Source organism: Eptatretus burgeri, chromosome 17, assembly GCF_056783735.1.
Source record: "Eptatretus burgeri isolate ZD-2024b chromosome 17, Ebu_testis_v1, whole genome shotgun sequence".
In the NCBI taxonomy this organism is placed as follows: Eukaryota; Metazoa; Chordata; class Myxini; order Myxiniformes; family Myxinidae; genus Eptatretus; species Eptatretus burgeri.
In genome coordinates, this window is record NC_140977.1 from 35885053 (window position 1) to 35909191 (window position 24139).

General features: G+C 41.7%; 1 protein-coding gene and 1 long non-coding RNA gene across 2 annotated transcripts in view; one reads left to right on the plus strand and one right to left on the minus strand.

Annotated features, from left to right (window-relative positions):
- Window positions 1-14109, minus strand: part of LOC147009739 (CD9 antigen-like) — a 31237-nt gene extending 17128 nt beyond the window's left edge. The window contains exons 1-2 of the mRNA XM_085860865.1: window positions 13966-14109; window positions 13861-13934 (exon numbers count right to left, since the gene is read on the minus strand). Coding sequence (XP_085716991.1) covers window positions 13861-13926 — 66 coding nt within the window. The 5' untranslated portion in view covers window positions 13927-13934; window positions 13966-14109. The remainder of the gene's footprint in view (window positions 1-13860; window positions 13935-13965) is intronic.
- A 344-nt stretch (window positions 14110-14453) lies between these two features.
- Window positions 14454-21936, plus strand: LOC147009740 (uncharacterized). Its single transcript, XR_015052638.1, has 3 exons — window positions 14454-14811; window positions 18305-18472; window positions 18599-21936. It is a non-coding gene; the product is annotated as an uncharacterized LOC147009740 (long non-coding RNA).
- Window positions 21937-24139: the final 2203 nt, after the last annotated feature.

Below are 24139 nucleotides of genomic sequence, written 5' to 3' on the forward strand. Positions count from 1 at the left end.
TCCACGCTACACGCTTCAGCACTGCAGTTCCGTTCTGTGAGACTGTGTGGCCTACCACTTCGTGGCTGAGCTGCTGTTGCTCCTTGATGTTTCCACTTCACAACAGCACTTAGTTGACCGGGGCAGCTCTAGCAGGGCAGAAATTTGACTAACTGACTTGTTGGAATGGGTGGCATCCTGTGACAGTGCCACGTTGAAAGTCACTGAGCTCTTCAGTACGGCCCATTCCACCGCCAATATTTGTCTATGGAGATTGCAGGCTGTGTGCTCAATTTTACACACCCGTTAGCAATGGCTGAATCCAATAATTAGAAGGGGTGTCCACATACAGGACACCAGGTACAAATATATAAATGAAAAAAAAAGGTTACTCGTGATAGGAAGATCATATCTAGGGCTTGTGAATGCACAGGGCAAATATAAAATGATATTGATACGCTCAGCCATATTTTGTAGACGTATCTCCGAAGCTGCCGGACGGATTGTTGCCACTTTCGGCATGCAGGTGCTCTGTGGCCTAATGTACAGCATAGGCTATGTAAGATTACGCCAGATGGACATGTTTGGGAATTTTTGGCGATTTTCTAATTTTTACATTCGTGTAACGTCACTGCTGAGGGGCGTAATGTCGTAATGAAACGTCTCACCACCGAGAGGCGTAATGCCACTCCAAGAAAACAGCATCTGCAATGTAAAACCCTCTTCTGCACATGCTGACTACTTCAGAAGGTGCATTTGATACAAAAAAAAGGTAACAAGAAACATTATATATATAAAGAAAATTCTATAAATCACTGTGAACACTGGATATATTGGACGTCTTAACGAACCCTCACATGAGAAACTTTGCGCGGAGCACGGGTTTCACTAGTTTACAATTAATCATGTTGGGTTAGAGATTGCGGTGCCTTGAATCAACAGGAAGTGGTTGTAATGAAATGCCTTCCATCCACGGATATTTCTCAAATTTATTACATTTTTGCAAATTTGATTTGCAACAATTAATGTTAACCATTTTGAAATTGCCACCTTTGGTTAAATTCTCAAAATGGTTTTAAAGATCATTTTAATTCCAAATTTCGTACGCGTCAAGTGCCCCGGCTCGCAGGAGAGTCATTGAAAACAGAACATGCGCAAAAGGCCTCTTCTGCATTCATAAATCATTTTGAAAGTCCCTCATTAGTCAGAGAAGGTCAATTCGTTTTTAAAGAAACCATGACTTTTTTTGGCATACATTGGCTCCAAACCAAGCCACCACACCACAAAGCTATCGACATTTGATCAGCAAAACCTAAAATACCCGTGTACAATTATGGAGAAGACAGTTCAAATTTACACACCAAATCATAAAATCTCAAAAACTGAGAAAAATCAAGTTACTATCCACTTCAACAAAAATATATATATATATATATATATATATATATATATATATATATATATATATATATATATATATATATATATATATATATATATATATATATATATATATATATATATATGTGTGATTAAAAATTTGACAATGCAGTAATCAATCAGGTTTAAACACCTGGTCCAGAAAAGTGCCTAAATCCACCCCCCTCCCTAAAAAAGAAAACCAAGGCAGTTTAACAGGGAAAATCACATGACCAACTGCAAACAAAGTTCATTAGCATATTATTGTGCAAGTTAACGGCATCACCGGTGAAACAATAAACAATCCTTTTTCGAGAATGCATAACAATGGCTATAAAAATTCTATACTTGGCACAAAACATGCATTCCCAAACCAGGAAACCAAGACTTGAGAAACTATGCACATGTGAAGGGAGTGAAGTCAGGAAACTATGTGGCCTTCACAAGCCAGGGAGCATGGCCATGAGTGAGGATTTACAGGGCAGAGGGGTGGTCCAAGTCATGCATTACAAACTGAACGAATGAGTTTTACTCAAACAGCTAAACGAGGGCAATGGTGCAGGCAAAGAAGACGTTTCCTCTCGCTACTTAAGCCCGACCAACATGAGTGCAAGTTTTCAAAACAAATACCTTGAACGCAAGCCGTCGGCACCCTCGGGCTGCATCGATCCCCGGACTAGTTAGACTTAGCTATGAACAGTTGAAACAGGACTATACATTTATAAAGGTGATGAGGAGTTCTTATGGAGATGTTCAAGATAAGGATGTGGACAAGATGGGGGCAGTAGAGTTTCCACCCCCCTCCCTTCCCACCAGAGTCAACAATGTTAGGACAAGCCACAGTCTGAGGATTATATTTATTTTTAAAGAAAGAAGGAAGGAAGAAAAAAAAGAAAAGAAAAAAAAATAAAAAGTGTTCAGACTGGTTAACCTCCGCCATCGAAGATGGATGGAGGTTACTGTTTTCACCCCTTTCTGTTTGTTTGTTTGTGAACAGTATTACGGAAAAACTACGACGGATTTCGACGAAACTTGGTGTGGGGTTAGGTCTGGTCCAAGGATCATGCCATTAGATTTTGGACTTGGTCTAAAATCCAATATTGCCGCTATGGTGGCTATTTTGAAAAATATTTGAATTTTTTTTTTTTTTGCATTTCTACATGTTTCAAGTGATGTCCAACAAAAAAAAAACATGCCAAAATTATAATTGCGGCTGATTTTGGAACTTCAGGTGGATATACCCACGTAAGATCAATTTCTGTCTCAAGTAATCTAGTTATGACGAATGAATTGAGTATGTAAAAGTTAAAAGTAAAAGGGAAAGTTGCAAACGATAACTGAGCATTGTTGACGTCAAATTGAATGAACAGGATATCAGGTTCACTCGAGTGACCGAGCAGTATTGGCGGCGGAGGTTTTGCACTTTACCGAGTGCTCCCCCTCTAGTTAATGCATGTAATGGGCTCCCTGGAGAGATATTGGCAGGAAATAAGTTTAAATTGGAATTACATAGGTACCTGCATGAAGCAGAGATATATGGGTACATTGGTAGGACTTGTCCGCAGCTTGTGTGGATGGGTAATGGATTACAGGGTTTGTGCAGTACAAGCATGATGGATCAAATGTCCTGTTGCGCATTAGAAGTTCCTTTTATGTGTGTTCTTATGGTAAACACATATTTTGCTAAATGAGGGTTGCAAGTTAGAATCTATCCAAGGGCCAAAAAAAATAAAAATAAAAAGTGTCACAATCAGACAGACATTCAATGAAAGCAGTGAGTGCACGAAGCTTGATTGGTAATCTACCTGCTCACAACTATACAATGGGCCGATGCCAAACAAAACAATGAAAAACTGTTCTTAAAATAAAATGGAAAGCATGACCCACATCCAACTTGATAAAAACGACAAGGCCAAGCTTTCCCCTACATCAACCACAGTTACAAAAGACAATAAGATTACAAAAAAAAATGAATAGGAAATGGCCATCTGTATAAACATGAACATCTCTGCCCATATCACAGGATTCAAGACAAGGCCTGTGCCAGGGTGTGCGAAGAATGGGGGTTGGGTTTTGTGTCATGTTCAAAATAAAATTCGCCATTTTGTACACACAATGTAGATTTGACATCACAAATGGTGGCTTTTTGGAAACCGATGAACACGCATCACGGTTACATCCCAGATCACGACACTGGGATTGTAATGGAAATTACATTTGCTTTGAAGTTGGCTAAGACCAAAACCGGCAAAAGTACATCAAACATAAAAAACAAGAACAAACAAGAACAATTGTACCGGTGTATCAGTTAACGCTGCAATCAACATGCGATTCGAGTCACGCACAGGAACATGTGATGCCACCAAATGTCAACTCGCTCAACTGAGAATTGCAATTTTACTGGTACTACGTGCTGGTGGAAAATTTGTAACTTGGACAGCTTTGGAAGGAATGGCAGAACGAGACCTCTCCGTCTCCCCCAAAACTTGTTGCGGGGACATGAATAGGAGTAGTGGGTGTAAAACTAATTACAACAATCGTACATGTTCAACACAAGCGCGTTTTCTGTGTATCATCTAAAAACTTCAACACTTTATCTTTGGTTTAAATCATGACCCCTCTACAAACTTCCCATCAAATCTAAATCATGACCATCATAATCTTTTCTTTCATGATTTTTGCATGCCGTTTGAGAATTTTTGCATGTGTGGTTCAATCTGCAGCAGCCGCTTCCACCAAATTGAAGCCAAGTTGTCTGAGCGAGATTCTTTGGGGTTTCCTGTTATGTGTACGTCCATGATGCAGTCCAACTTTCCGCATCAAATCGTATCTTGTTTGTACCGTTTTAGGACAACTCTCCAGATAGCAGCTGTGAAAGTGTCCATCGGTTTGCCTTTCCCAAATATTGTACTTTCTACCTCAACATTATCCCATTTCCTCTCATCTCCTCACTTCGAAAAAAAAAAAAAAAAAAAAAAAAAAAAAAAAAAAACACATTTCCACCTCACCTCCCAATCCAATCCCCCTACCCCCCCCCCCCACTCACATCTTCAACCAAATGATTAAAAAGGAAAAAAAATGCGTGTTTTTAGTCTTTTTATTGAACAAAGAATTATGTATAAGCAACACTCATGTACACAGCATATTTAATGAGATACTTGACATTGCTTCTTAGCTACCAGATCTTGAATGTGTGGTCAAATGCCAGAGAGCACAACACAAGTCCCCTTCAATGTTCAGCTTGTTTCTGTACTTGGTCTTGACAGCAACGAGCGTGGAAAATGCAGCTTCACAAAGATACGTTGATCCAAACAGTCAGAATTCGAAGAGCTTGATGTGAGATCAAAGGGTAAACAGGAAGGTACGTGACCCAGAACGTCTCGAGAGACAGCTTTTTGAAGTCTTCTTCAGTCGAGGAGTTGAACATTAACTCAAGAAACTCATCTTACACTTTGTCTGTAATATCAGCTACTTCACATTGAAATGGGTTACTCATGAATTTCCAGGCTTCGCACTTCTCATCTACAATCCAGAAAATATCTGATGAATTCTGCTTTCAATTCAATCAGATGAGTAATAATTTGTTTCTTTAACTCAAAATCAAGGTAACTGAATGAGAGCAGAATCCAAGTTAGCAAAACTGGCTGTATTTCCATCCTGAATTTGACATTTCCAAAGGTCAAATTTGGACATGAAGGCTCGAATGACATCATGGTGCATGATTATGTTGACGTTTTTCCCTTGGAGTTTAAGGTTGATGGCATTCAGCACTTCAAGGATGTCCACCAGGTAAGCTCGAGATAGCAAAAATCCTTCAGACTGGAACTTGTCATGGAGATCTGCTTTCTGCTGCCACTTTTTGTGGTAGTTCATAAAGCCGTCCAAGCATGTTTCCCTTCGAAAGCCATCGTACGTTTGTGTGGAAAAGCAAGGCTTGATGTTCAGAATCCATATCCACACACAGCTGTTTGAAGAGACGACTGTTTTAGGCTCCAGCTTTGATGAAGTTGACTACTTTGATAGTCAGGTTCAAGACATCCTTTATTTCAGCAGGTAGAGTTCTGGATGCTAAGGCTTCACGATGAAGGATGCAGTGCATACCTATAGCAGATGGACTTTTTTAAACTCGTTATGAAACCAGATTGTGAACCAAGCATGGCTGGAGCTCCATCAGTACACACCCCTACCAGCGAGTCCCACAAAAGTTGATTTTCCTGGAAGAAATTTGATACCACTTGAAAAATACCTGTTGCTGTTGTACAACTTTCCATGGGACAGCAGAAGAGAATTTCCTCTTTTACACTATTTCCTGACACAAAATGAGCATACATCAGTAGCTGAGAACACTGAACAACATCAGTCATTTCATCCAACTGGATGGCAAATACAGGAGAAGCTCTTACTTGGTCAAGAACTTGATCTCCGAGGTCTTGAGACATGTCATCGATCCTTCCCTTGATGGTATCGTTTGATAGAGATTTGGGAAAGCTTGTTTGCACTCTGCTTCCCCAGAACAAGCTCTGCTGCATGCAGTACACTTGGTTTTATGAGTCTCTCCGGTGTCATGGCTCTTTTTGCAATTTACAATCAACATGGCGATCCAATAGGAAGCCTCAACAACCTTTGAAGTCTGTTTCCAAAATTCTCCACTGCTGTCCATCTTAGCTTGCTTCAAGGACTGCCTTGGGTTTGGCAGCTAGAGCAGGATGCATTGTCTACAAGTGGCGTTCCAAGCGTGTGGGCCTTATGCCATCATTGCTCAGTCTTGTCGCATACTTTGTGCTGGGGTACCTCTGCGTCACCCTTTGAGGGACACATCCAAATCGAATATATTTGTCAAGATACTTCTGCTTTTTTGCACTCATTGCGAATGATTTAGTTTGAAATGGGTACTGCAAATTTTTTAATAAATATTAAAATAAAAATATAAATTTTAATATTAAATTTAAATACAGAAAATGTTAAAATCAATTTAAATACAGAAAATGGTAGGCCAAGGAACGAATAGAAAACGAAAATTAAAGGCAATACTTTGTGTTCATCACGATATTATGCAAACAGAGGATTCCAAAAAGAGAAATTTCTACTTTTTTCTCCACTCACGCCCCCTCTGGAAATTAATCACCCCCCAGGTTAAGAGCCAATGATCTAATATATAAAGCTGAGTTTGCGTCTGTTGGTCTGTGTGGGTCATAAGCACTGCTCATTCGAAAGGCCACGCCCACCAGCTGCCCAAAAATGGCTCCCACCTTTCTCGCCCCACATAGCTCAGAGTTCAAGGCCTCATGTACATTTCAAGACTAAAACAAGGCATCTTGCATCACTGAATGAAGACACCTTTTTGAGGAAGAAAATGCACATTTTGTATGCAACGATCATGGCAGCTGTCTAATATACACTGCCCAATGAAGGTATGTCAATTCTATGATGCAGTGGAAAGTAGTGATATTTCATTAAGAGATAAAAATAAAACTCATGTAAAAAAAAATTACCCCCGGTTGGGGGTGACGGTCATCTATGAAGATGTGGATCTCCGATCAGCTTAGAATGGCTTTGATGTCGTCTTGTCTTTTGGTTCAACGTAGAGACAAAAGCCCGGGAGTAAAAAGGATAGAAAACCTCAGAAATCAAACTACATTTCTGAGTTATCCAGAGATAGATTTTGAAAATGGTTGATGTGGAACATTTATGATGAACGAGTCTTCAAATGGATAGAAACCGTACTTCAGAAATCAAACCGCATTTCTGAGTCATAAATGGTGGATGATATTTTGACAATGGATGATTTCACAAGTTGACAGCATCGGTGACCTTGCCATTGACCTTCAATCAGGTCTAAAGTCAGTCATGAATCACTCATAGACCCCGACCTACATACCAAGTTTCATCAAGATCGGGCGAATTTTTTTTTGACCGTATCACAGACGATTTTTCCAACTTTGAAGACACGCGGCTCGATAACCAGGACGAATTTCAAAAAACCAGCCCGACCAAATTTAGATATTGCTCCGTACTATCAGAATCCGAAGGAATTTCGAAGATCGGATCATAAACAGCAGACGAGATAGATTTTGAAAAAGGACCATTTCACATCTTTGGAGTGACCTTAAACTTGACCTTCAATTGGGTCAAAGGTCATACCGTCGTGCATCCCTCATCGACATCTACCCACATACCAAATATCAAGAAAATCGGAAGGAAAAAAAATGGGGACGTACGGACGGACATAGAGACTGATTTTATTAGGTCATCTCCAAAGAGATGACCTAAAAAATGATTATGATGGATAGATAGAAAGTTTATTTGGAGATTCCTGTGAGGGAGACTGAGATGAACAAAAGTAAGACATTTGCAAGCAAACATGGCAGGTTCGTGCGAGGTCTCTCACCGTCACCTAATCTAATATATAAAGCAGAGTTTGCGGCTGGATGTGGGTATGAACAAGGTACGCTTTCATTACAACGAAAACTCATGTACTGTATGCTGTTGAGATGTCCAGTGGCGTGGTTACCAAGCAGCTAGCTCACGCTTGCCAAGCCAGCCGGTCAGCAGTTTCGCAGGGAATGCTTGCTCGAGTGCTTTAAAGCCACTTGGCAAGCACTCTTCGAGAAACTTGGTAACTGAACACTACCCAGATTAAAGACATGGCGATGAGGATAAACATCGACAGCATTATTATTTCAGCCATAACCAATTCATCCCCGATGGGGTGGGAGGAGGCAGGGGAAGGGGTGGAGTGGGAAGAGGAACCTGATGTTGCCTGGCAATGCTGGGTACCCCTGCTCGTTGAATACAAATGCTTCTTTTAAAAGCATTTTAACATGCTTCACTTCTCTTATTTATCGGTCAGGAGAACCCAATGTGTTCACCATGATCTCTTCCTCTTCTTCAAATATTACTTTCCAAAACTGTCAGTCAAGTGCTTGGTCCACCAAAATCACCTTCTGACTGAATTAAACAAAAATTACCACCCATCCCATGATCCTCATTTCTGTTAGTACAGTTTGGGAACCCCACCCCAGAGTTTCACTAATTGTAAAACTCAACTTCTCACTGCCTTTTTACTGATCTTATACCTCCCAAGATTACCTTAGGATGAAACCTCCACTCCACACTCTTATGTGTCTGTGTTGAACAGTTCTCCAAACAGTGACTCAATCTACATCTCTCTCAAACAATATGGGCAAACTTTTAACCACTCATTCCAACTCTTCCTCGCTGGTGATTTCAATTGTCACGATGTAAATTGGCTGGGTGTCCGTACCTCTCACCAACAGACTTCTGTGACTCCATGGGACAAACGCGATCTGTGAATGTCCAACCCAGATTTCTCCCAATGATAAATCCTCCCTTCTGGACATAGATGCCAAACTTCCTTGCAAATGTCTCTGGCTCTTCTTCCAATACAATTGGTTCCTGATGTACATATCTGCAAGAGTCAATGAACAAACAGCTCTCTGGCTATTCTCAGAGCTGCTGCTGCTGCTCTGCTGGACTACAAACAGCTATCCCTCCTCAGGACTGACATCCTGTCTACTGTCCCAGATATCAACTCAGCTTGGGAATTCTTCCACAGAAATCTGCCCTCCCTTATGCAGATTCATCCCATCAAGTCTTCACTTATCCTACCCTCCTTCTCACCCATGGTACAACCAAATCCTGTGGTGAAGCAGTTGCTCTGAAACCTGGAAAGCAAATTCAATCAAAGTCAATCTGAGCTCATTCCACAAAGCCTGCAAGAAGTGTCTTCTGGTTCTGAGTGTAGACATCTATCCAACCTCAAGAATGAACTTTCAAACTTGTCTCCCACTTCTAAAACCTGGTGGTACCTTGTCAAGTCTGTCACTGGTGTATCCCATCCCTCCAAAAAGGGTACCACAGTAGACTCCGCTGGTGAGATATTTCAATATCTTGTGTTCTCCCAACCCTTCATGCTCTGTACCCACCCAACTAAACCTTTTGCACCTGAGAATGGCGAAGTTTCTGGAAAACCTCAAGCAATTCAGCAACTAGACCGGATGGAATCCGGTGAAAACATCCTCTTTTCACCTTTATGTAGGAAGCCCAAATACATGCTTGGCGGACGATGTAATGCCTGAGAACAACCTGCCGTGAAATTGGTGATGATCCAATATGCCCACCCCACAGTTAATTTTGACAATCAGTGTCCAACCACATGGTTCATCACAATAAACTTCATATTGTGTGGAACTCAAGAATGAATAAATTAAAATACATATATATTGGTTGACGAGTTATACGAGTAAGGTTTATACAACCCTCTGTCCGTTGATCATTTTATGCTTCATTTACACCAAGTAGGTGCAGTTGACAAAGTTCTCGTTGCTGCAGCACATAGAAAAGCATGTACAACCAAGAAACCTCGCCAAGAACGAGACCAGTTTCAATTAATGGCCACATGGTGCTTACGGCAAACATGTTCACCAGTGAGAAGGCTCATCATTGCAACACTTCAAAATGGTGAAAGCCAAACATGTGTGTCAATCGACAGAAATTAGGCTGTGACAACTTGGTCCTTTCGGATGGTCCAATTTGGGGTGGGGCGGGAACCCTTCAATCCAAATCAACAAATGTGTGCAGTTACACCCAAAAGTAAACATGTCACAAAGTGTGCACGCTTGCAAACAGTCACGTTCTGACATGCATCTGTCGTACACTAGAATTGTTACACCAACAAGACAAATGGCAAATCAAAATGTCGTTCATCACAACAGAGCAATTGTGAATTTTTTTTTTTAAAGAATTCTTGCTTAATCGTGTTGTAATCAGGAATGTCTTTACAACATTGCTCGACACATACAGTTGTACTTCCAAATGTTTTTTTGGGAAGGGAGGCTGGGGAGGAAATGTTAAGTTTAGAGAGCCCAGCAAATTTGATTACAAATGCCACAAGCAAGGTCAGATAACATTCCACATGACCTTGCACAACCTAAACAATGGAGGTCAAATCCTTGAGGATTGCAATTATGCATCACCACTTCCCTTTATCTACCACCCACCTGACCTCCCAATCCCCCCCCCCACTACCAGTGTGAAACATACTTGCCGACAATGGCAAAGGACAAACACTTTGCACAAAATATCATAATTTGGCAAGAAAAAAAAAAAAAAAAATTTAAGAGAAATTTATTTATTAAATGCCATCGACAATTAAAAAGTTATGAGTATTTCAAAAGCTCAGGGTTTGATCAATCAACAAGAGACCAAAAACCCAATGTCAACCATTTTCAGAAGCTCCCTATCTCATGAGAAAGAGGAAGTTTACTGCAAAAAAGCTGCACAATGCAAATTAGCAAAAGAGCACTCATAAAAATTAACATCCATAGGGACCATAATCTGGAGAGAGCATCGGTGCTGCCAAAGCAGTCTCCTGGGTGGGTCACCACTCCGACACAGGATTCTCGATTGGCTGAACAAAACTAAATGAACACACATCACTGCTCGTTCGCCCCCCCACCCACAACTCGATTCGCGAATACATTTTTTTTGGCTTCAATCCATGGATTTTTAAAAGAAACTGCCAAAGTCACCCAAAATCGGCACTTTTGAATGAGTAGGGGGTGTCAGGGGTGTGCTCAGTAGTACAAAAACATTAAAATAAGGGTGGGAGGGGGGCCTTGACCTTTAACAAAGAATTAACTACTGGTGCATAGTTGCAAAGAAGTAAACATTAACAAACAACTCGCAACATATCAACCGAGTAATAATTATACTTCATAAAACGGTTTCAAAAGCTATCCTGCTTGCATTCAAACCATAGCCGAAACTGTTGGGTGAAGCACCGGGATCAAAAATACAAACCAGACAAGGAGCAAAACAAAAGCCAGGGCGAGCACACAAGCAGTTAATTACCAAACAGATTAGCAGAGCTTGCATTGTATACCTACTGTAATCACCACATGCAACATGTCAAAAAATATATATATATATTATTTTTTTTTAATTAAACTGCCAACAAGTGATGTCACTTTCACCACTATTTGATCTTGACAAGCAAAGATTCCACCTAGAAATGCATGGTATTAACCCCTAAACTTAGTTTGCCAAACAAGAAGCATATCAAAAGCCAATATGCCCTGTGTATATTAAAACAACTGAATTAAAACAGACTGACAGGATGGCCCAGTGGTACGCACACTTGCCAAAGCTGTTTCGCCGAGGTTTGAACGGCGACCCAGCTCTTAACCTGTCATCCTGGTGTTTCACTGGCAGTGTCATTCTTCAATGTGTGTGCCATTCCTCAGATGGATGTTACTTAACAGGGAAACCTGCCTGCCAGATGTTGAAGCCCTTCACAAAGAGGAGGCGTTATCATTTACACGTTCTTGTTGGGGGGGGGGGGTCAGCCTTTGGCCCAAATCTTTCACAAGACAGGTGATGTGGCACCAACTTTCAATTTGTTAAGGGTGCCAGTGATAACTTGCCTACTTTTCACGACAAACACCGGGAGATCTTAAACATCCACTGAATAATGTTAGGAGGGTGGGGTGGGGATTAAGGGTGGTGGGCTTAGGATCCTGAGTTCAAATCCCCCTCGGCTGTTGAGTTAATACCAGGGGGAGTCAACTCTGCCTGTCATCCTTCCGAGGTCGGCAAAATGAGTGCCAGCATGCTGGTATCCTGTGTCGGAGTGGCGACACATCCAGGATTGTGCCCAGTAGCCAAGGAGGCTGCTTAGGCAGCACCAACGGATGGATGATGGGGGGGAAATTGAGAGAGTCACTCAGCTTAAAATCCATCCATGGACACACCTTGTGATATAATGCCTTGCCTACTAAAGCCTCCAATATGACAGCTTAGTTAGGTTGGGAATCAAACACAAACCAGAGCTTAAAAGTTCACTTCCTCTACACCAAAGGAGCGTGACATGGTGAGTTTTTGGGGTGGTCAAAGACCTCTGCTCGTTTGCACACATAAATTTATTGCTAAAGACACAGGTAAAAGACCAACACCTCAAACAGCACAAATTCCTACCCAGATTACAAATCAGAAAGCAAACCACCGAATGCAACCCTTTGTCAGCACTGAACCTACATTTGGGCAGAACACTAAAGGGGAAAAAAAAATTTAAATCAATCTGCCCCCCCCTGCCTCCTCCCAAGAACAGACTTTAAATAATTTTTAACCACAATATTACTTGCAAGAATGTTTGAGAAATAAAATCCTCAACTGTTAATGTATGGATAAAAGCAAATGTATATCCCAAAGACTAAGCCATATTTTATTGAATCAACACTAAACCAGGAAGTTATCAATGTACTTGTCGATGAAGCAACGGGACAGTGGACAAATAAGATAAATAAAATATTATTATACATATAAATATTTAAAGAATTGCTGTAAATGACGCTAATTTCACATCATTAAATTGTAAACCTCAAAACAGTTCCCTTCCATAAAGTAACCTTAACCTGGAAGCAATTGAACTGTTGTCCGACCACACAGATCGTCAGCTGGGCACCATCCTTCCTCGAGGTTTTGATCCTTTCAGCCCAGAGCCTCTCCAAACGGTGGATCCACATGAGTTTGACAAACTCAGTTGTGTCCAGGCACGCAACATCACGATTGAAAGACTCGAGTATTTAATGTCATCACAACACGTCGAACCCACTTCTTCAAATGGCTATTTATAACGGATTTTCTACGTGCCAACCTGTCTCCTAGCAACCACTGAAAAACGGTTCTTAAAAATTAAGACACATCAGTTTCTTTTAATAATGTATTTATGTAAATAACTCATTAATAGTGTTACTATCCACATTGTAAACACACACGTCATCTTCAAACAATTTTTTCATTTTGTTGGCAATGCAGTTACAGGGAAATTCCTGCCGTGCCGAAGCCCGCAAACCGCAAATCCGAGATTCAAAAAAAATATATATATTGTCCACAGATTTAAAAAAAAAAAAGAGCAACTGAAGGGACAACACCAGGTAAGTGTGACTCCTGAAATAAAACGGGGGAGGGGGGGTTAAGGCAACCCATGATCTTTATAACCCCCATGAACCTGAGGTTCTCGTTCGTTTACCCCTATTGCTTCACCCACTACCCAAATTTGTCCGCGTCTGAGACTCCAACTCAAAAAAAATAAAAAAAAATAAAAAATAAAAAAAAAAAAGGTTCGATTTCCCTTAAACTTGACAAAAATGACGTCACAAAATTAAATAAATAAATGGAACATTTCCACAACAAATCAACCAAACGTACAAACGCCGCCAACGGGACGAGACAGCGAAGCCATTGTAATAAAAATATATATAATTAAATCTTACAACACTCAACATCGCACAAAGAAAACCGTTTGTAATCCGAGTAAACACCACGTTAACATAATTAATATAGAAAGTACGTTCGTTTTGTTTTCCCGTTCCACACCCCCCCCCCCAAAAAAAAAAATAAAAAAAATAAAAACAAAGGAAATGAAAAGTTTGAAAACCTCACCCAGAAAATGAAGTTGAAGATGAAGAGAAGAGTCTTGACGCATTTGAAACATCCCTGGATACCCATGGCGGCTGGGAGATGCGGATCGCGGAGGGAGATTGAGGAGGAGATGCGGATCGCGGAGGGAGATCGAGGAGGAGATGGTGCGCAAGCGGAGCTCGGAAGATGGAGAGTAAGAGAACGAGTTCGGGGCTATTTGGCAAATCTGTGAGGAGAGCGAGAGAGAGTGAGCCCCGCCCAAGCGCAGAAACACGCAATCAGCAAGCTCTGTGTGCTGAGGGAACGAAGAACGAACGATTCAGGCTGCTGCTGCAGCTGTTGTTGTTGTTGTTAAATGTAAATGTAAATTTCTTTATTCCTTCCTGATCATCTTCTGAAGTGGGTCAGGAGCAAAGCTGCGTTTCCGCTGCTGAGGAATTTTAAACCGCTCCTGAGAGATCGCCCATATAGGATGCCGACCGCAAAAGTGCGAAGAACTAATTTATTCATTCATCTATAATTCATAGTTTTTTTGTTTTTTTTTAATTAATGCTCGATAGTTATTTCATTTTTAGAGTCTGATTTAAAAAAAAATGGTTTTGCTGTTTTAGTAATCACATAATTTCGCATAATTGCGATCACGTGATCGAGTGACGTCACGCCGGCGTGTTTAACAGTCGAGACGGCTGGTGTCTTAAAATAGCAATTTTATCTCTTGAACTGAATTGATCACTTTTGGGTTATTTTGGGTCAAACCGCCGGAATATAAATACAAACACGACATTAAAACGTCTTCCATGTGCCTGTCAGCAAGAGCGACACATTGGGTGGGGAGGAGTGGAGGGGGATTGAGGGGGTTGAGGAAAATACCGGGGATGTAACAAGTGGAACTGGATCAAATATTCTGCCATGTTTGCGTACGGATTAAGTAGATCAAATGGCTCGAAAATAAATCGTTTCCTTCGGTCCAGTGTGAGTAAAATCACTGCTTGCGATTTCTTACAATGAGATGGATGAGAAATTGGAAGAGTGGGGGAATGACGTCGAAGTTTGGGGCGAATGTGTTGTTCGTCAACGTTCAAACGGGGTTCAAGACATTATTCATGTTCACTACGATTAAAGGTAGTTTGGGGGTTGAGGATCACATTGATCACTACGATTAAAGGTAGTTTGGGGGTTGAGGATCACATTGATCACTACGATTAAAAGTAGTTTGGGGGTTGAGGATCACATTGATCACTACGATTAAAGGTAGTTTGGGGGTTGAGGATCACATTGATCACTACGATTAAAGGTAGTTTGGGGGTTGAGGATCACATTGGTCACTACAATTAAAGGTATTTTAAGGGTTGAGGATCACATCGGTCACTGAAATTAAAGGTCGTTTAGGGGTTGAGGATCACATTGGTCACTACAATTAAAGGTAGTTTATGGATTGAGGATCGAATTGGTCACTGCAATTAAAGGTAGTTTAGGGGTTGAGGATCACATTGGTCACTACAATTAAAGGTAGTTTAGGAATTGAGGATCACATTGGTCACTGAAATTAAAGGTAGTTTAGGGGTTGAGGATCACATTGGTCACTACAATTAAAGGTAGTTTATGGATTGAGGATCGAATTGGTCACTGCAATTAAAGGTAGTTTAGGGGTTGAGTATCACATTGGTCACTACAATTAAAGGTAGTTTATGGATTGAGGATCGAATTGGTCACTGCAATTAAAGGTAGTTTTGGGGTTGAGGATCACATTGGTCACTACAATTAAAGGTAGTTTAGGGGTTGAGGATCACATTGGTCACTACAATTAAAGGTAGTTTAGGAATTGAGGATCACATTGGTCACTGAAATTAAAGGTAGTTTAGGGGTTGAGGATCACATTGGTCACTACAATTAAAGGTAGTTTAGGGGTTTAGGATCACATTGGTCACTGCAATTAAAGGTAGTTTAGGGGTTGAGGATCACATTGGTCACTACAATTAAAGGTAGTTTAGGTGTGGAGGATCACATTGGTCACTGCAATTAAAGGTAGTTTAGGTGTGGAGGATCACATTGGTCACTACAATTAAAGGTAGTTTAGGTGTGGAGGATCACATTGGTCACTGCAATTAAAGGTAGTTTATGGATTGAGGATCACATTGGTCACTGCAATTAAAGTTTGGGATTGTATTGTGTGAAAGGAACAAAGAACAAAGATGTCGGGAAGAACCCAAAAAGATAGATTTCAGCAATTACTCTCCAGGCTTAAACGCAGCAACAGGGACAAGCTTCCAGAGGTCCATGAGTAGGGAATCACAGTACCTGTTCATGGAACTATGGCAGCGATACACGTCAGAACGAGGACCCCCCTCTATAGAGGGGTTTCAGTGCCCATGATGCAGTGCTCGGGCGCCATATTGATTAGCAAGCTAAACAAGCAAGAAAAGGTAAACAACACCTAACAAGACTAAATCATTAGTATAACCTTCCATTACAGTGTCAGAATAACGAGATAAACATGCTAGATTGTAGAGCTATAGTGATGCTATTGTTGCCAGGGAAGTGAATCCAATCAACATGGCGTCGCGCACTACAATATGGGATAGTTGTGAAAATCCTTCTATTAAGGCCGTCGGACTCGTCCGAGTCGCCTGATTTGAATCCTGCAAGTAGCATCAAAGCAACCACAGCAGTCAGATGAGTCCGTGATCCCGGACCGGATCACAGAATTTCCACTCCCGATGTCTGTCGTAAATTGTCATTCCAGGTCCTCTGTACCATCATCCCCAGATCCTTCTCTTGCTCCAAGTTCACTGTGATATTCAAGATGGATGCTTTACTGAGTTGTGTGTCAATCGTTGCAGAATCAACTATGGTTGGCCTACTAATAACAATAAACTTAAACAATGCTGCAAAGGAATGGAACCACTGCAACAAGACATTCGACAACTTCATGAGAGCAATTGAGCGTCACAGACCAGAGAAGTTAACTATGCTTGTAAACTGTGTTGCTCCAAATGTGTATGAGTATATCGCTGACTGTGAAGACTATATGGCACTGCCATGGAGACCTTACGAACCATGAACGGAAGACCGAAGAATGAAGTCTATGCACGGCACCTATTGGCGAGTCATCGACGACAACCAGTTGAGACCCCTTGATGAATACTTGTCAAAATTGTAGCATTTTGAGTGGAGACTGTAATTACAAGGCTGTGACTGCTGAGAAATACAAGTAGGATTCCATTCGGGAGGCCTTCATAAGTGGATTGCAGTCTCATGTCATTCGCCAACGTCTCCTCGAGAATAAAATGTCAGATCTCATGGCGTTTGACCAGGCTCGGACTCTTGATCAAGGGCATATGGACCCAATGAAACCTGCATATTGAGATAACAACCAACTCACTTGATGTAGAGGAAGTGGACTTTCAGCTGTCTGCTCTGGGTTCTATTCCCAACACAATTATGAGCTGTCAGATCAGGGTTTTAGCAGTCAGGGCATTATATCACAAGGCGTATTGTCCCGTGGATGAATGTTAAGCTGTTTGTCCCATCTATAAGAAGTAGTACTGGAGAAAGGCTAATGCAAAAGGGAAAGGTATGGGAGACGGATAAGAGAGAACACACAACTCGGATGATGAGAGTTGGGAAGGGCAGGGAGAAATTCCCAAGAGGTTTTGGAAGTAGGATGCAGGAAGTACAGGAAAGGGGGAACATTGTGATCACATGGGTGAAGGATTTTAAATCTGAACCATTTTTGATGCAAATCCATAGACGGCTATTGTTGCACTTCTCAAAATCTTCACAATCGTTTTGGTTTTGTTCGTACGCATGACTTTGCGTGCGCTTCATTTTTGGAGCTCATTTATGACTTCGGACCGTATTGAAAAGAGCTGCTGGAATCTCGCAGAGTGTGACTATAAAGTTCTCTGGATGATTATGTATGCAATCATGTACTGTATCTGCCTAAGCCTTCATTATACAAGCCCTGGTAGGTTGGCGGTGGCTGCCTTGAGATCTTAGGGTCCTGAATTTGAGCCCCGCTGGCTGCTGATTTAACACCAGTTGGGGTTGACTCAGCCTGTCATCCTTCTGAGGTCGATGGAATGAGTACCAGTGTACTATTATTGGGGCACAGCATCAGTGGCATAGTCGTGCCCCAACAAAATGATAGCTGCCATATGCAAGAAGAAACCATCATAATTACAGTATTGTATATCTACATAATCAACTGGTTATATGTCCAACAGAATACATTATAATTGTTTGCTATTTCCTTTTTTTTTTGTGTCTGCACCTATTATGACCACAGGTTTGGTTTCGGTTTCTTTCGTCAACCTCACATGCCAATGAAGCTGTACCTCCACCGATCGCCCTCACGTTAACCCAGTTGATACAAAAATTGTCATTACACCTTTGAGCTGTGCCAATATTTTCTCTCCTTAAAAAAATAGGAAAAACTTCGCTGCTTTTCGAAAATTTGTTCCAGGTGAGGCGTCGTGTGGCACATTCAATGCCTGGACCATATGCGGTGAGTTACTCCGCTCGTCTGGAGTCGATGCAACATCCAAGACGAAAGACCAAAGGAAAGATGACTTACTACTCGGATATCATTTTCTGGACTTCTCTGCTGGGAGCTTTTCTTTTCTAGTGCGTGGTGAGCTGAGATATCACAGACACATCTTCTGATATGCAAAGACCACTGAAATATTTATTTAATTCCAGCTTGACTTGGGTGGAATTGGGCTGTGGCTATCTGTCAGTGTTTTGTCTTTCTTTACAGGATTGAGGTTCATGGAAGAGCAAGATTGCTCTTCAATGAATCTCAAAATCACCGAACTGAGGATATGAACTGACGGTGCTGAAACGTGGCAACAGTCGATCGCAGGAACCGAGAGATTAAGTAACAGTAAAAAAGTGGAGGAAACAGTAACGTGTAAGTAAGAAGGATGGGTTAGGAATGGTTTAGGGGGGGAGGAGAGGATAATAAAGGTTGTGGCTAACGATTGGGGGAGAGGGGGGGTGACATGAGATGGTGGTGCATCCCCTGCTTAAAGCCCTGGAGGGAAGAGTGGGAGAACCCAGTCTCTGGAAGGGGGTTCAACAGTTTAAAAAAAGCGATGACAAAAGAGGTGTGCAATCACAGCCTGGATTTTGGAAGTTTAACCAGGAAGCATTTATACTGGAAGAAGATATACATCCTGGAATTGCTGGGAAGTGTCAGAGGACTGAGACAACAAGCAGAGAACAAAACCTGAGAGTCTTAATATACAATATCCATTTCAGACTGAGGGTTCAGGATATAGAAATAGAAGGTGGTGGGGGAGATTGGGGAGTCATGGGGTCTCGGAGCCCCCCCCCCAAAAAACCTGCTAAGAACGCACATTGCAATAATTATACAAGTGTAGCGATAATTTGACATCTTTTGGCATAACGACCAACGGAAAAATGTTTAAAATAATATTTATAATGAAGTTATGGTAGTTGAAGTAACGTGAATCTTTTTTTTTTTCTTTTTTTTCTTGATAGGTGGTCCTTATCGTCTGAACCGCACTCCAGATATTACTATTACTACTATGACAACCACTACAACTCTATATTCTTTAACGGACACATTGATTCCGACCTCCTTGTGACAATGACTGGGGAAATTTTTGGGGTCAAGCCAATTCTGCCTTGGGTGAAATCCGTGCTAAGATGTATATCCGTGTTGAGATGGCAAATTGTGACGTTTTTTTTTTTTCTTCTTCTTCCAAGGCCACTTCTGATAACAAAAGTAATAATAACAATACTAATGATAATAGCATAACATTAATGTTATTACAAAACACAATATCAACACTAAATATTAAGGTGTCATGTGGGCAAGGGGTGGAAGGATTGTGGTGCGGTGTTGCGGTGGCATTCCTACCTTTTCATTCCTTCCTACCTTGTTTGGTTGTGTTTTTGGGGATTCCATCTCTGCATCGTTTTTTCATTTGTTTTATTTTATTTCTTTTTTTTTCTGACTTGTATTATTTGATTTGATGTGCCATACTCTATACAGAGCGTTGGCGATGCCCAAGCAGTTTCTTGGAAAAGGTTATACTGGGTGGTTTGCCATTGCCTTTCCCAGCATTGTTTGTCAGTGCTCTATCTATTCAAATACTGAGCATCAAGCAAGGAAGCAGCACTGACCTTTTAAAAAAAAAAATTTTAAGTCTTTGGTTTGACTCAGAAAGGGTTTGAAGTTTGAACCACCAACCTCCCAGACTCAGAGGTGGATGCTCCAATCTTGCTCTAAACACCGAGTCTGGTTGCCAGCCAAATTACTAGACCCAAAATGAGACAACTAACTCTCCAGTTTATCTGAGAACAAAACGTGAGAGGTCCAAAGTTTTGACCGTAGATTAACCTTTGGGACTAAACAGGACCCGTTTGCCAAGGCATGGGAGATAAACAGCATGCTAAAGGGGAAGTGGAGAGGTGGAGGAATGATTGGAGGGAAGGGGGCGGAGAAAATTCCTCTTTGGAGACCGATGCCTCAGTCGCACTCACCCACTTACCCATAACCATTCCTGGACCTCCCCCAATCCCACTTTCCTCATTATCTTTCACAACCCCCTCTCCTGGATTCTCGCCACGTCCATTACTTCACTCCCCGCACCGCTGTTCCATTTCTCTCTCTCTCTCTCAAAAGGTGTATCATGGTCACCAACATGAGTGGTACTTCGTCCCCATTGAAGGCTTGTCCGTGGTCAAAACATTGGTCTCCTGAGTGCATTTATTTACAGATAAAAAGAGTTGGATGTGCTCTATTTACTGTCCATGATCGTGCCCTAACCCTCTTTGTGAATCATTCATTTGTACATAGCAAATGTGATTCATTTCTTTTTCAGCATTTACCCATCAAGTTGCTACAATATGACAGGTAAATGGCACATTGTACTTTTTCCTGTTGAAGACCCTCGCTCGGTGCCTTCTCCATTCATTTTTCACTTTGACATTTCTCTGAACAGTTCTGATTCTGTGATAGCAAACAGGACGCACGTCGCCATTCAGGCCCTGGATGCTTGAAGCGTCACAAAGCTGACTTAGCATAAAAAAGGCCAAACAAATAATCTGTGTCTTAAATGGAACAAATACCCACCGAAAAAAAAAAATTCAGGCCAGGAAAGGAAGGCCATCATGTCACTGTGGCGAAAACATCCAAATGCACACCAAATTAGGAACTTGAACGTGGGGGGAATGCCATTTTCACCATCATTCCTGTCCTGCATCAACACAGATGGGTGAGTGTACATGTCTGCTGTTGCTCCCATCATTCTTCACAATTATCACTTTTGGTTGAGTGCTACAGATGAATCATGGCAAACAATCCATCCATTGGGACCATACTCTGTACAGAGCGTCGGTGCTGCCGAAGCAGTCTCCTGGGCTATCAGGCACAGTCCTGGGACAGGTCTCCACTCAGACGCGCAAGGCAAACAACAATAATACATCAAATTTATTTAATGCAGTCGTAATTCATAACGGTCAGCTACCGGAAGGCTACTTGTTTTGTTTGAGAGCTTCTAGGAATTACGAGCACTTTCCATTCCAGCAGTATAATCCTACACTGGCTGGCATGCTTTCCCTGCTTTGTCCATCCCTGGCAGTTTTAAATAATTCTCTCCATAGGGCGTCACCCAAAGTACAGTAGCACATATCGCATGTGGTCTTGCCTAGTCATCTTCTCCATGTGCATGCTTCCCCTTTTTTGGGGACTTGAGTTTTCAGAGTGTGTACGTTGACAATCCGTTTTTTTTTTTTTAAATCAAACAACCAAACTGACTATATGTGGTTAAAGAATGCATGGTCGTGGTTGAATTGGCACTGTTACTGAATGTACTCCAGTTCCAAAAGAGAAAAGGAAATCCTGTACAATTAAATTCACACACAGGACGTGGTCCTTTTTCACATCATGTGCCTGTGTCATGTGCGCACTCCAGGTAATGGTAAACATGCACCCAACCCCAATGAAGGAATTTGGGGTATGGTACTGAAGCACATGAGAAAGACGGATTTGCATCGCCATTTGAAGGGAGCTGGATAGCATGGGAGGAGGATTGGGGGTAGAGAGAGAGGTACAGTGCAAGGAATTGCAACAACCACTCCTGGCACTGCACCAGAAGTTCAGTAAATCTGGCTCTCCTGTGAATATAATCCAAACTCGTCATCTGAGATACATATATATATATATATATATATATATATATATATATATATATATATATATATATACTGTACTGCGGGCTAAACATCATGAGATATTGAGCCTCCATTGATTAATGAAGGAAGTTGAGATAGTCAGATTATGTTCATGCAATAACTATTTATTGTCAGATCCAAATCAGTGCTCAAACCGTAAATAAATAATGCAATCATGTTTGCTGTTGAGCACTAACTTAATGATGCTGTGATTGATCTCAGGTCCAAATCCCGCATTCTGCTCCGGGAATGTTGCTTCGTCTGCTCCGAGATAGCTCACCGACATTGACCCAACGTTGGCAATGGTTGGAAATGGTCGCAAGAGGATTTCAATCGCCGGTCCAATGGTCGCCACATGGCATGAAATTGATGGGACAAGGGTTAACGTTGGGAAAATGGGCAAAATTACGTTGGACTGAAAAAATGGTAGTGCTGAACTGGGGCCAACGTTAACACGTCTGTGTGTGAGCTGGGAATTCATAGTCTCTGATTACTCTTGTAATTCATGTAAGAGTACACTGATGTCTCCTCGTGTCGGCTACTTGTCCTGCAAGTGAATCATGTGATATACCGCGTGTACAAACTTGTGAGGTTGAGAGAAATTACAAAACTAAAAAACAAAACTTCACTGTTTTATAGTATCAGGAAAGTTATTAGAGAGCAATTATTTTTTTATTATTCATGTGACGGATCAAGTTGTAAGAGTATGAAGTGTTTTGTTAGTGGGAGGAAGGTGGGTGGTTGAGGCGTGGACCTATTTGTCATGGATTTCCTGGTTTGTCATGATCGAGAGGGTTTTTCCAGCATGTTTATCTGTGCCATTTCATTTCCTTCCAGCCCTTGTCTTTACCAATCCCAATAAGTGGGCTGGTCAACCCGTTCTACAAATGTGATACTCACAACAGTCCAAGATACACAAATGATATTCTATTTTTCAACATACTGTTACAGCACTTATTGAGGTCTGTCAAGTTGTATCCCACTTCTGGTGACATTCCTGGATTCATGATCAGATTTCTCCAAACATCCCGATCCTGTACTGCCTCTCGAAGCTCTAGAAGAAGACAGCTTGGTTGCAGACTTTACCCCATCCATCCAGCGGACACAAGGTCTACTTCTTTCTCTTCTTCCCTCAACCATACCCAGCTTGGTTGACCTCTGCGCACTTTCGTTTACTGCACGCATGATGTGTCCAAAGTATGACAGTTTCTGTTTTAGCATTAGAGCCTCCTATGTACGTGGTGGTTTAATCTCTTCAAGCACTGATTCGTTTGTTTCTTGTTGCAGTCCATGGGATTTTTAACATTCGACTCCAACAACACATTTCAAAACTGTCCATCTTCATCCTTTCTTCTTCACTGCCCATGACTCACATCCATACTTTGCAACTGGAAATACCAGAGTATTCATTCACCAGCCTCCTGTTGGTTTGTATTGTTGCAGCTTTGTCTTTCCAGATCTTTGTCAATCCTGACATTGCTGTTATCCTCAATTCTACTGAAATGCTCCTGCTCCTAACTGCTCTGAACTGAGACCAACGCCGTGATGATGGCAACACGATGGCGTCACGCCTGCAAACCCAGAAGGACATCTAGCACTTCATGAATGCAAAGTCAAAAGCTGTCACCAAGCAGATGAAAAGCGAAGCTACTGAGTAGTTTTGGATGATGTCCGGATTCTGCATGTGTCGCGAGAGTGGGGATAGTACCAAAACGAAGAGTTGAGGATCGCCTGAGAGTGGGAGAGTTGGGTTCGGCGTGCCGTGAATCGAGAGAGGGAGTTTCTGGAGAATAAACAGTTGCTCTGTCCATCGTGCCTGCTTAGTCGTCCTGCTCACCATTTTGTCTGCTCACTGCTTCGTCTGCCTGCTGCCTGTTCATCGTCTTGCCTCACCAACCTCATCGCCTGCTTCATCGTCTCCCTGCTTTGTGACTGCTCACCATCTTCGTCGACCCCTCTCATCCCACCATCATACCCTCCATCAGCTCAATTTTCCTCTGGTCATTTGTTCGAGAATAAACCCCTTTTTGAAAGGGTTAAGAGCCTGTGAATGGAGGGAATAACCAATCAGCTCTCACCTAATCAATTAAACCCA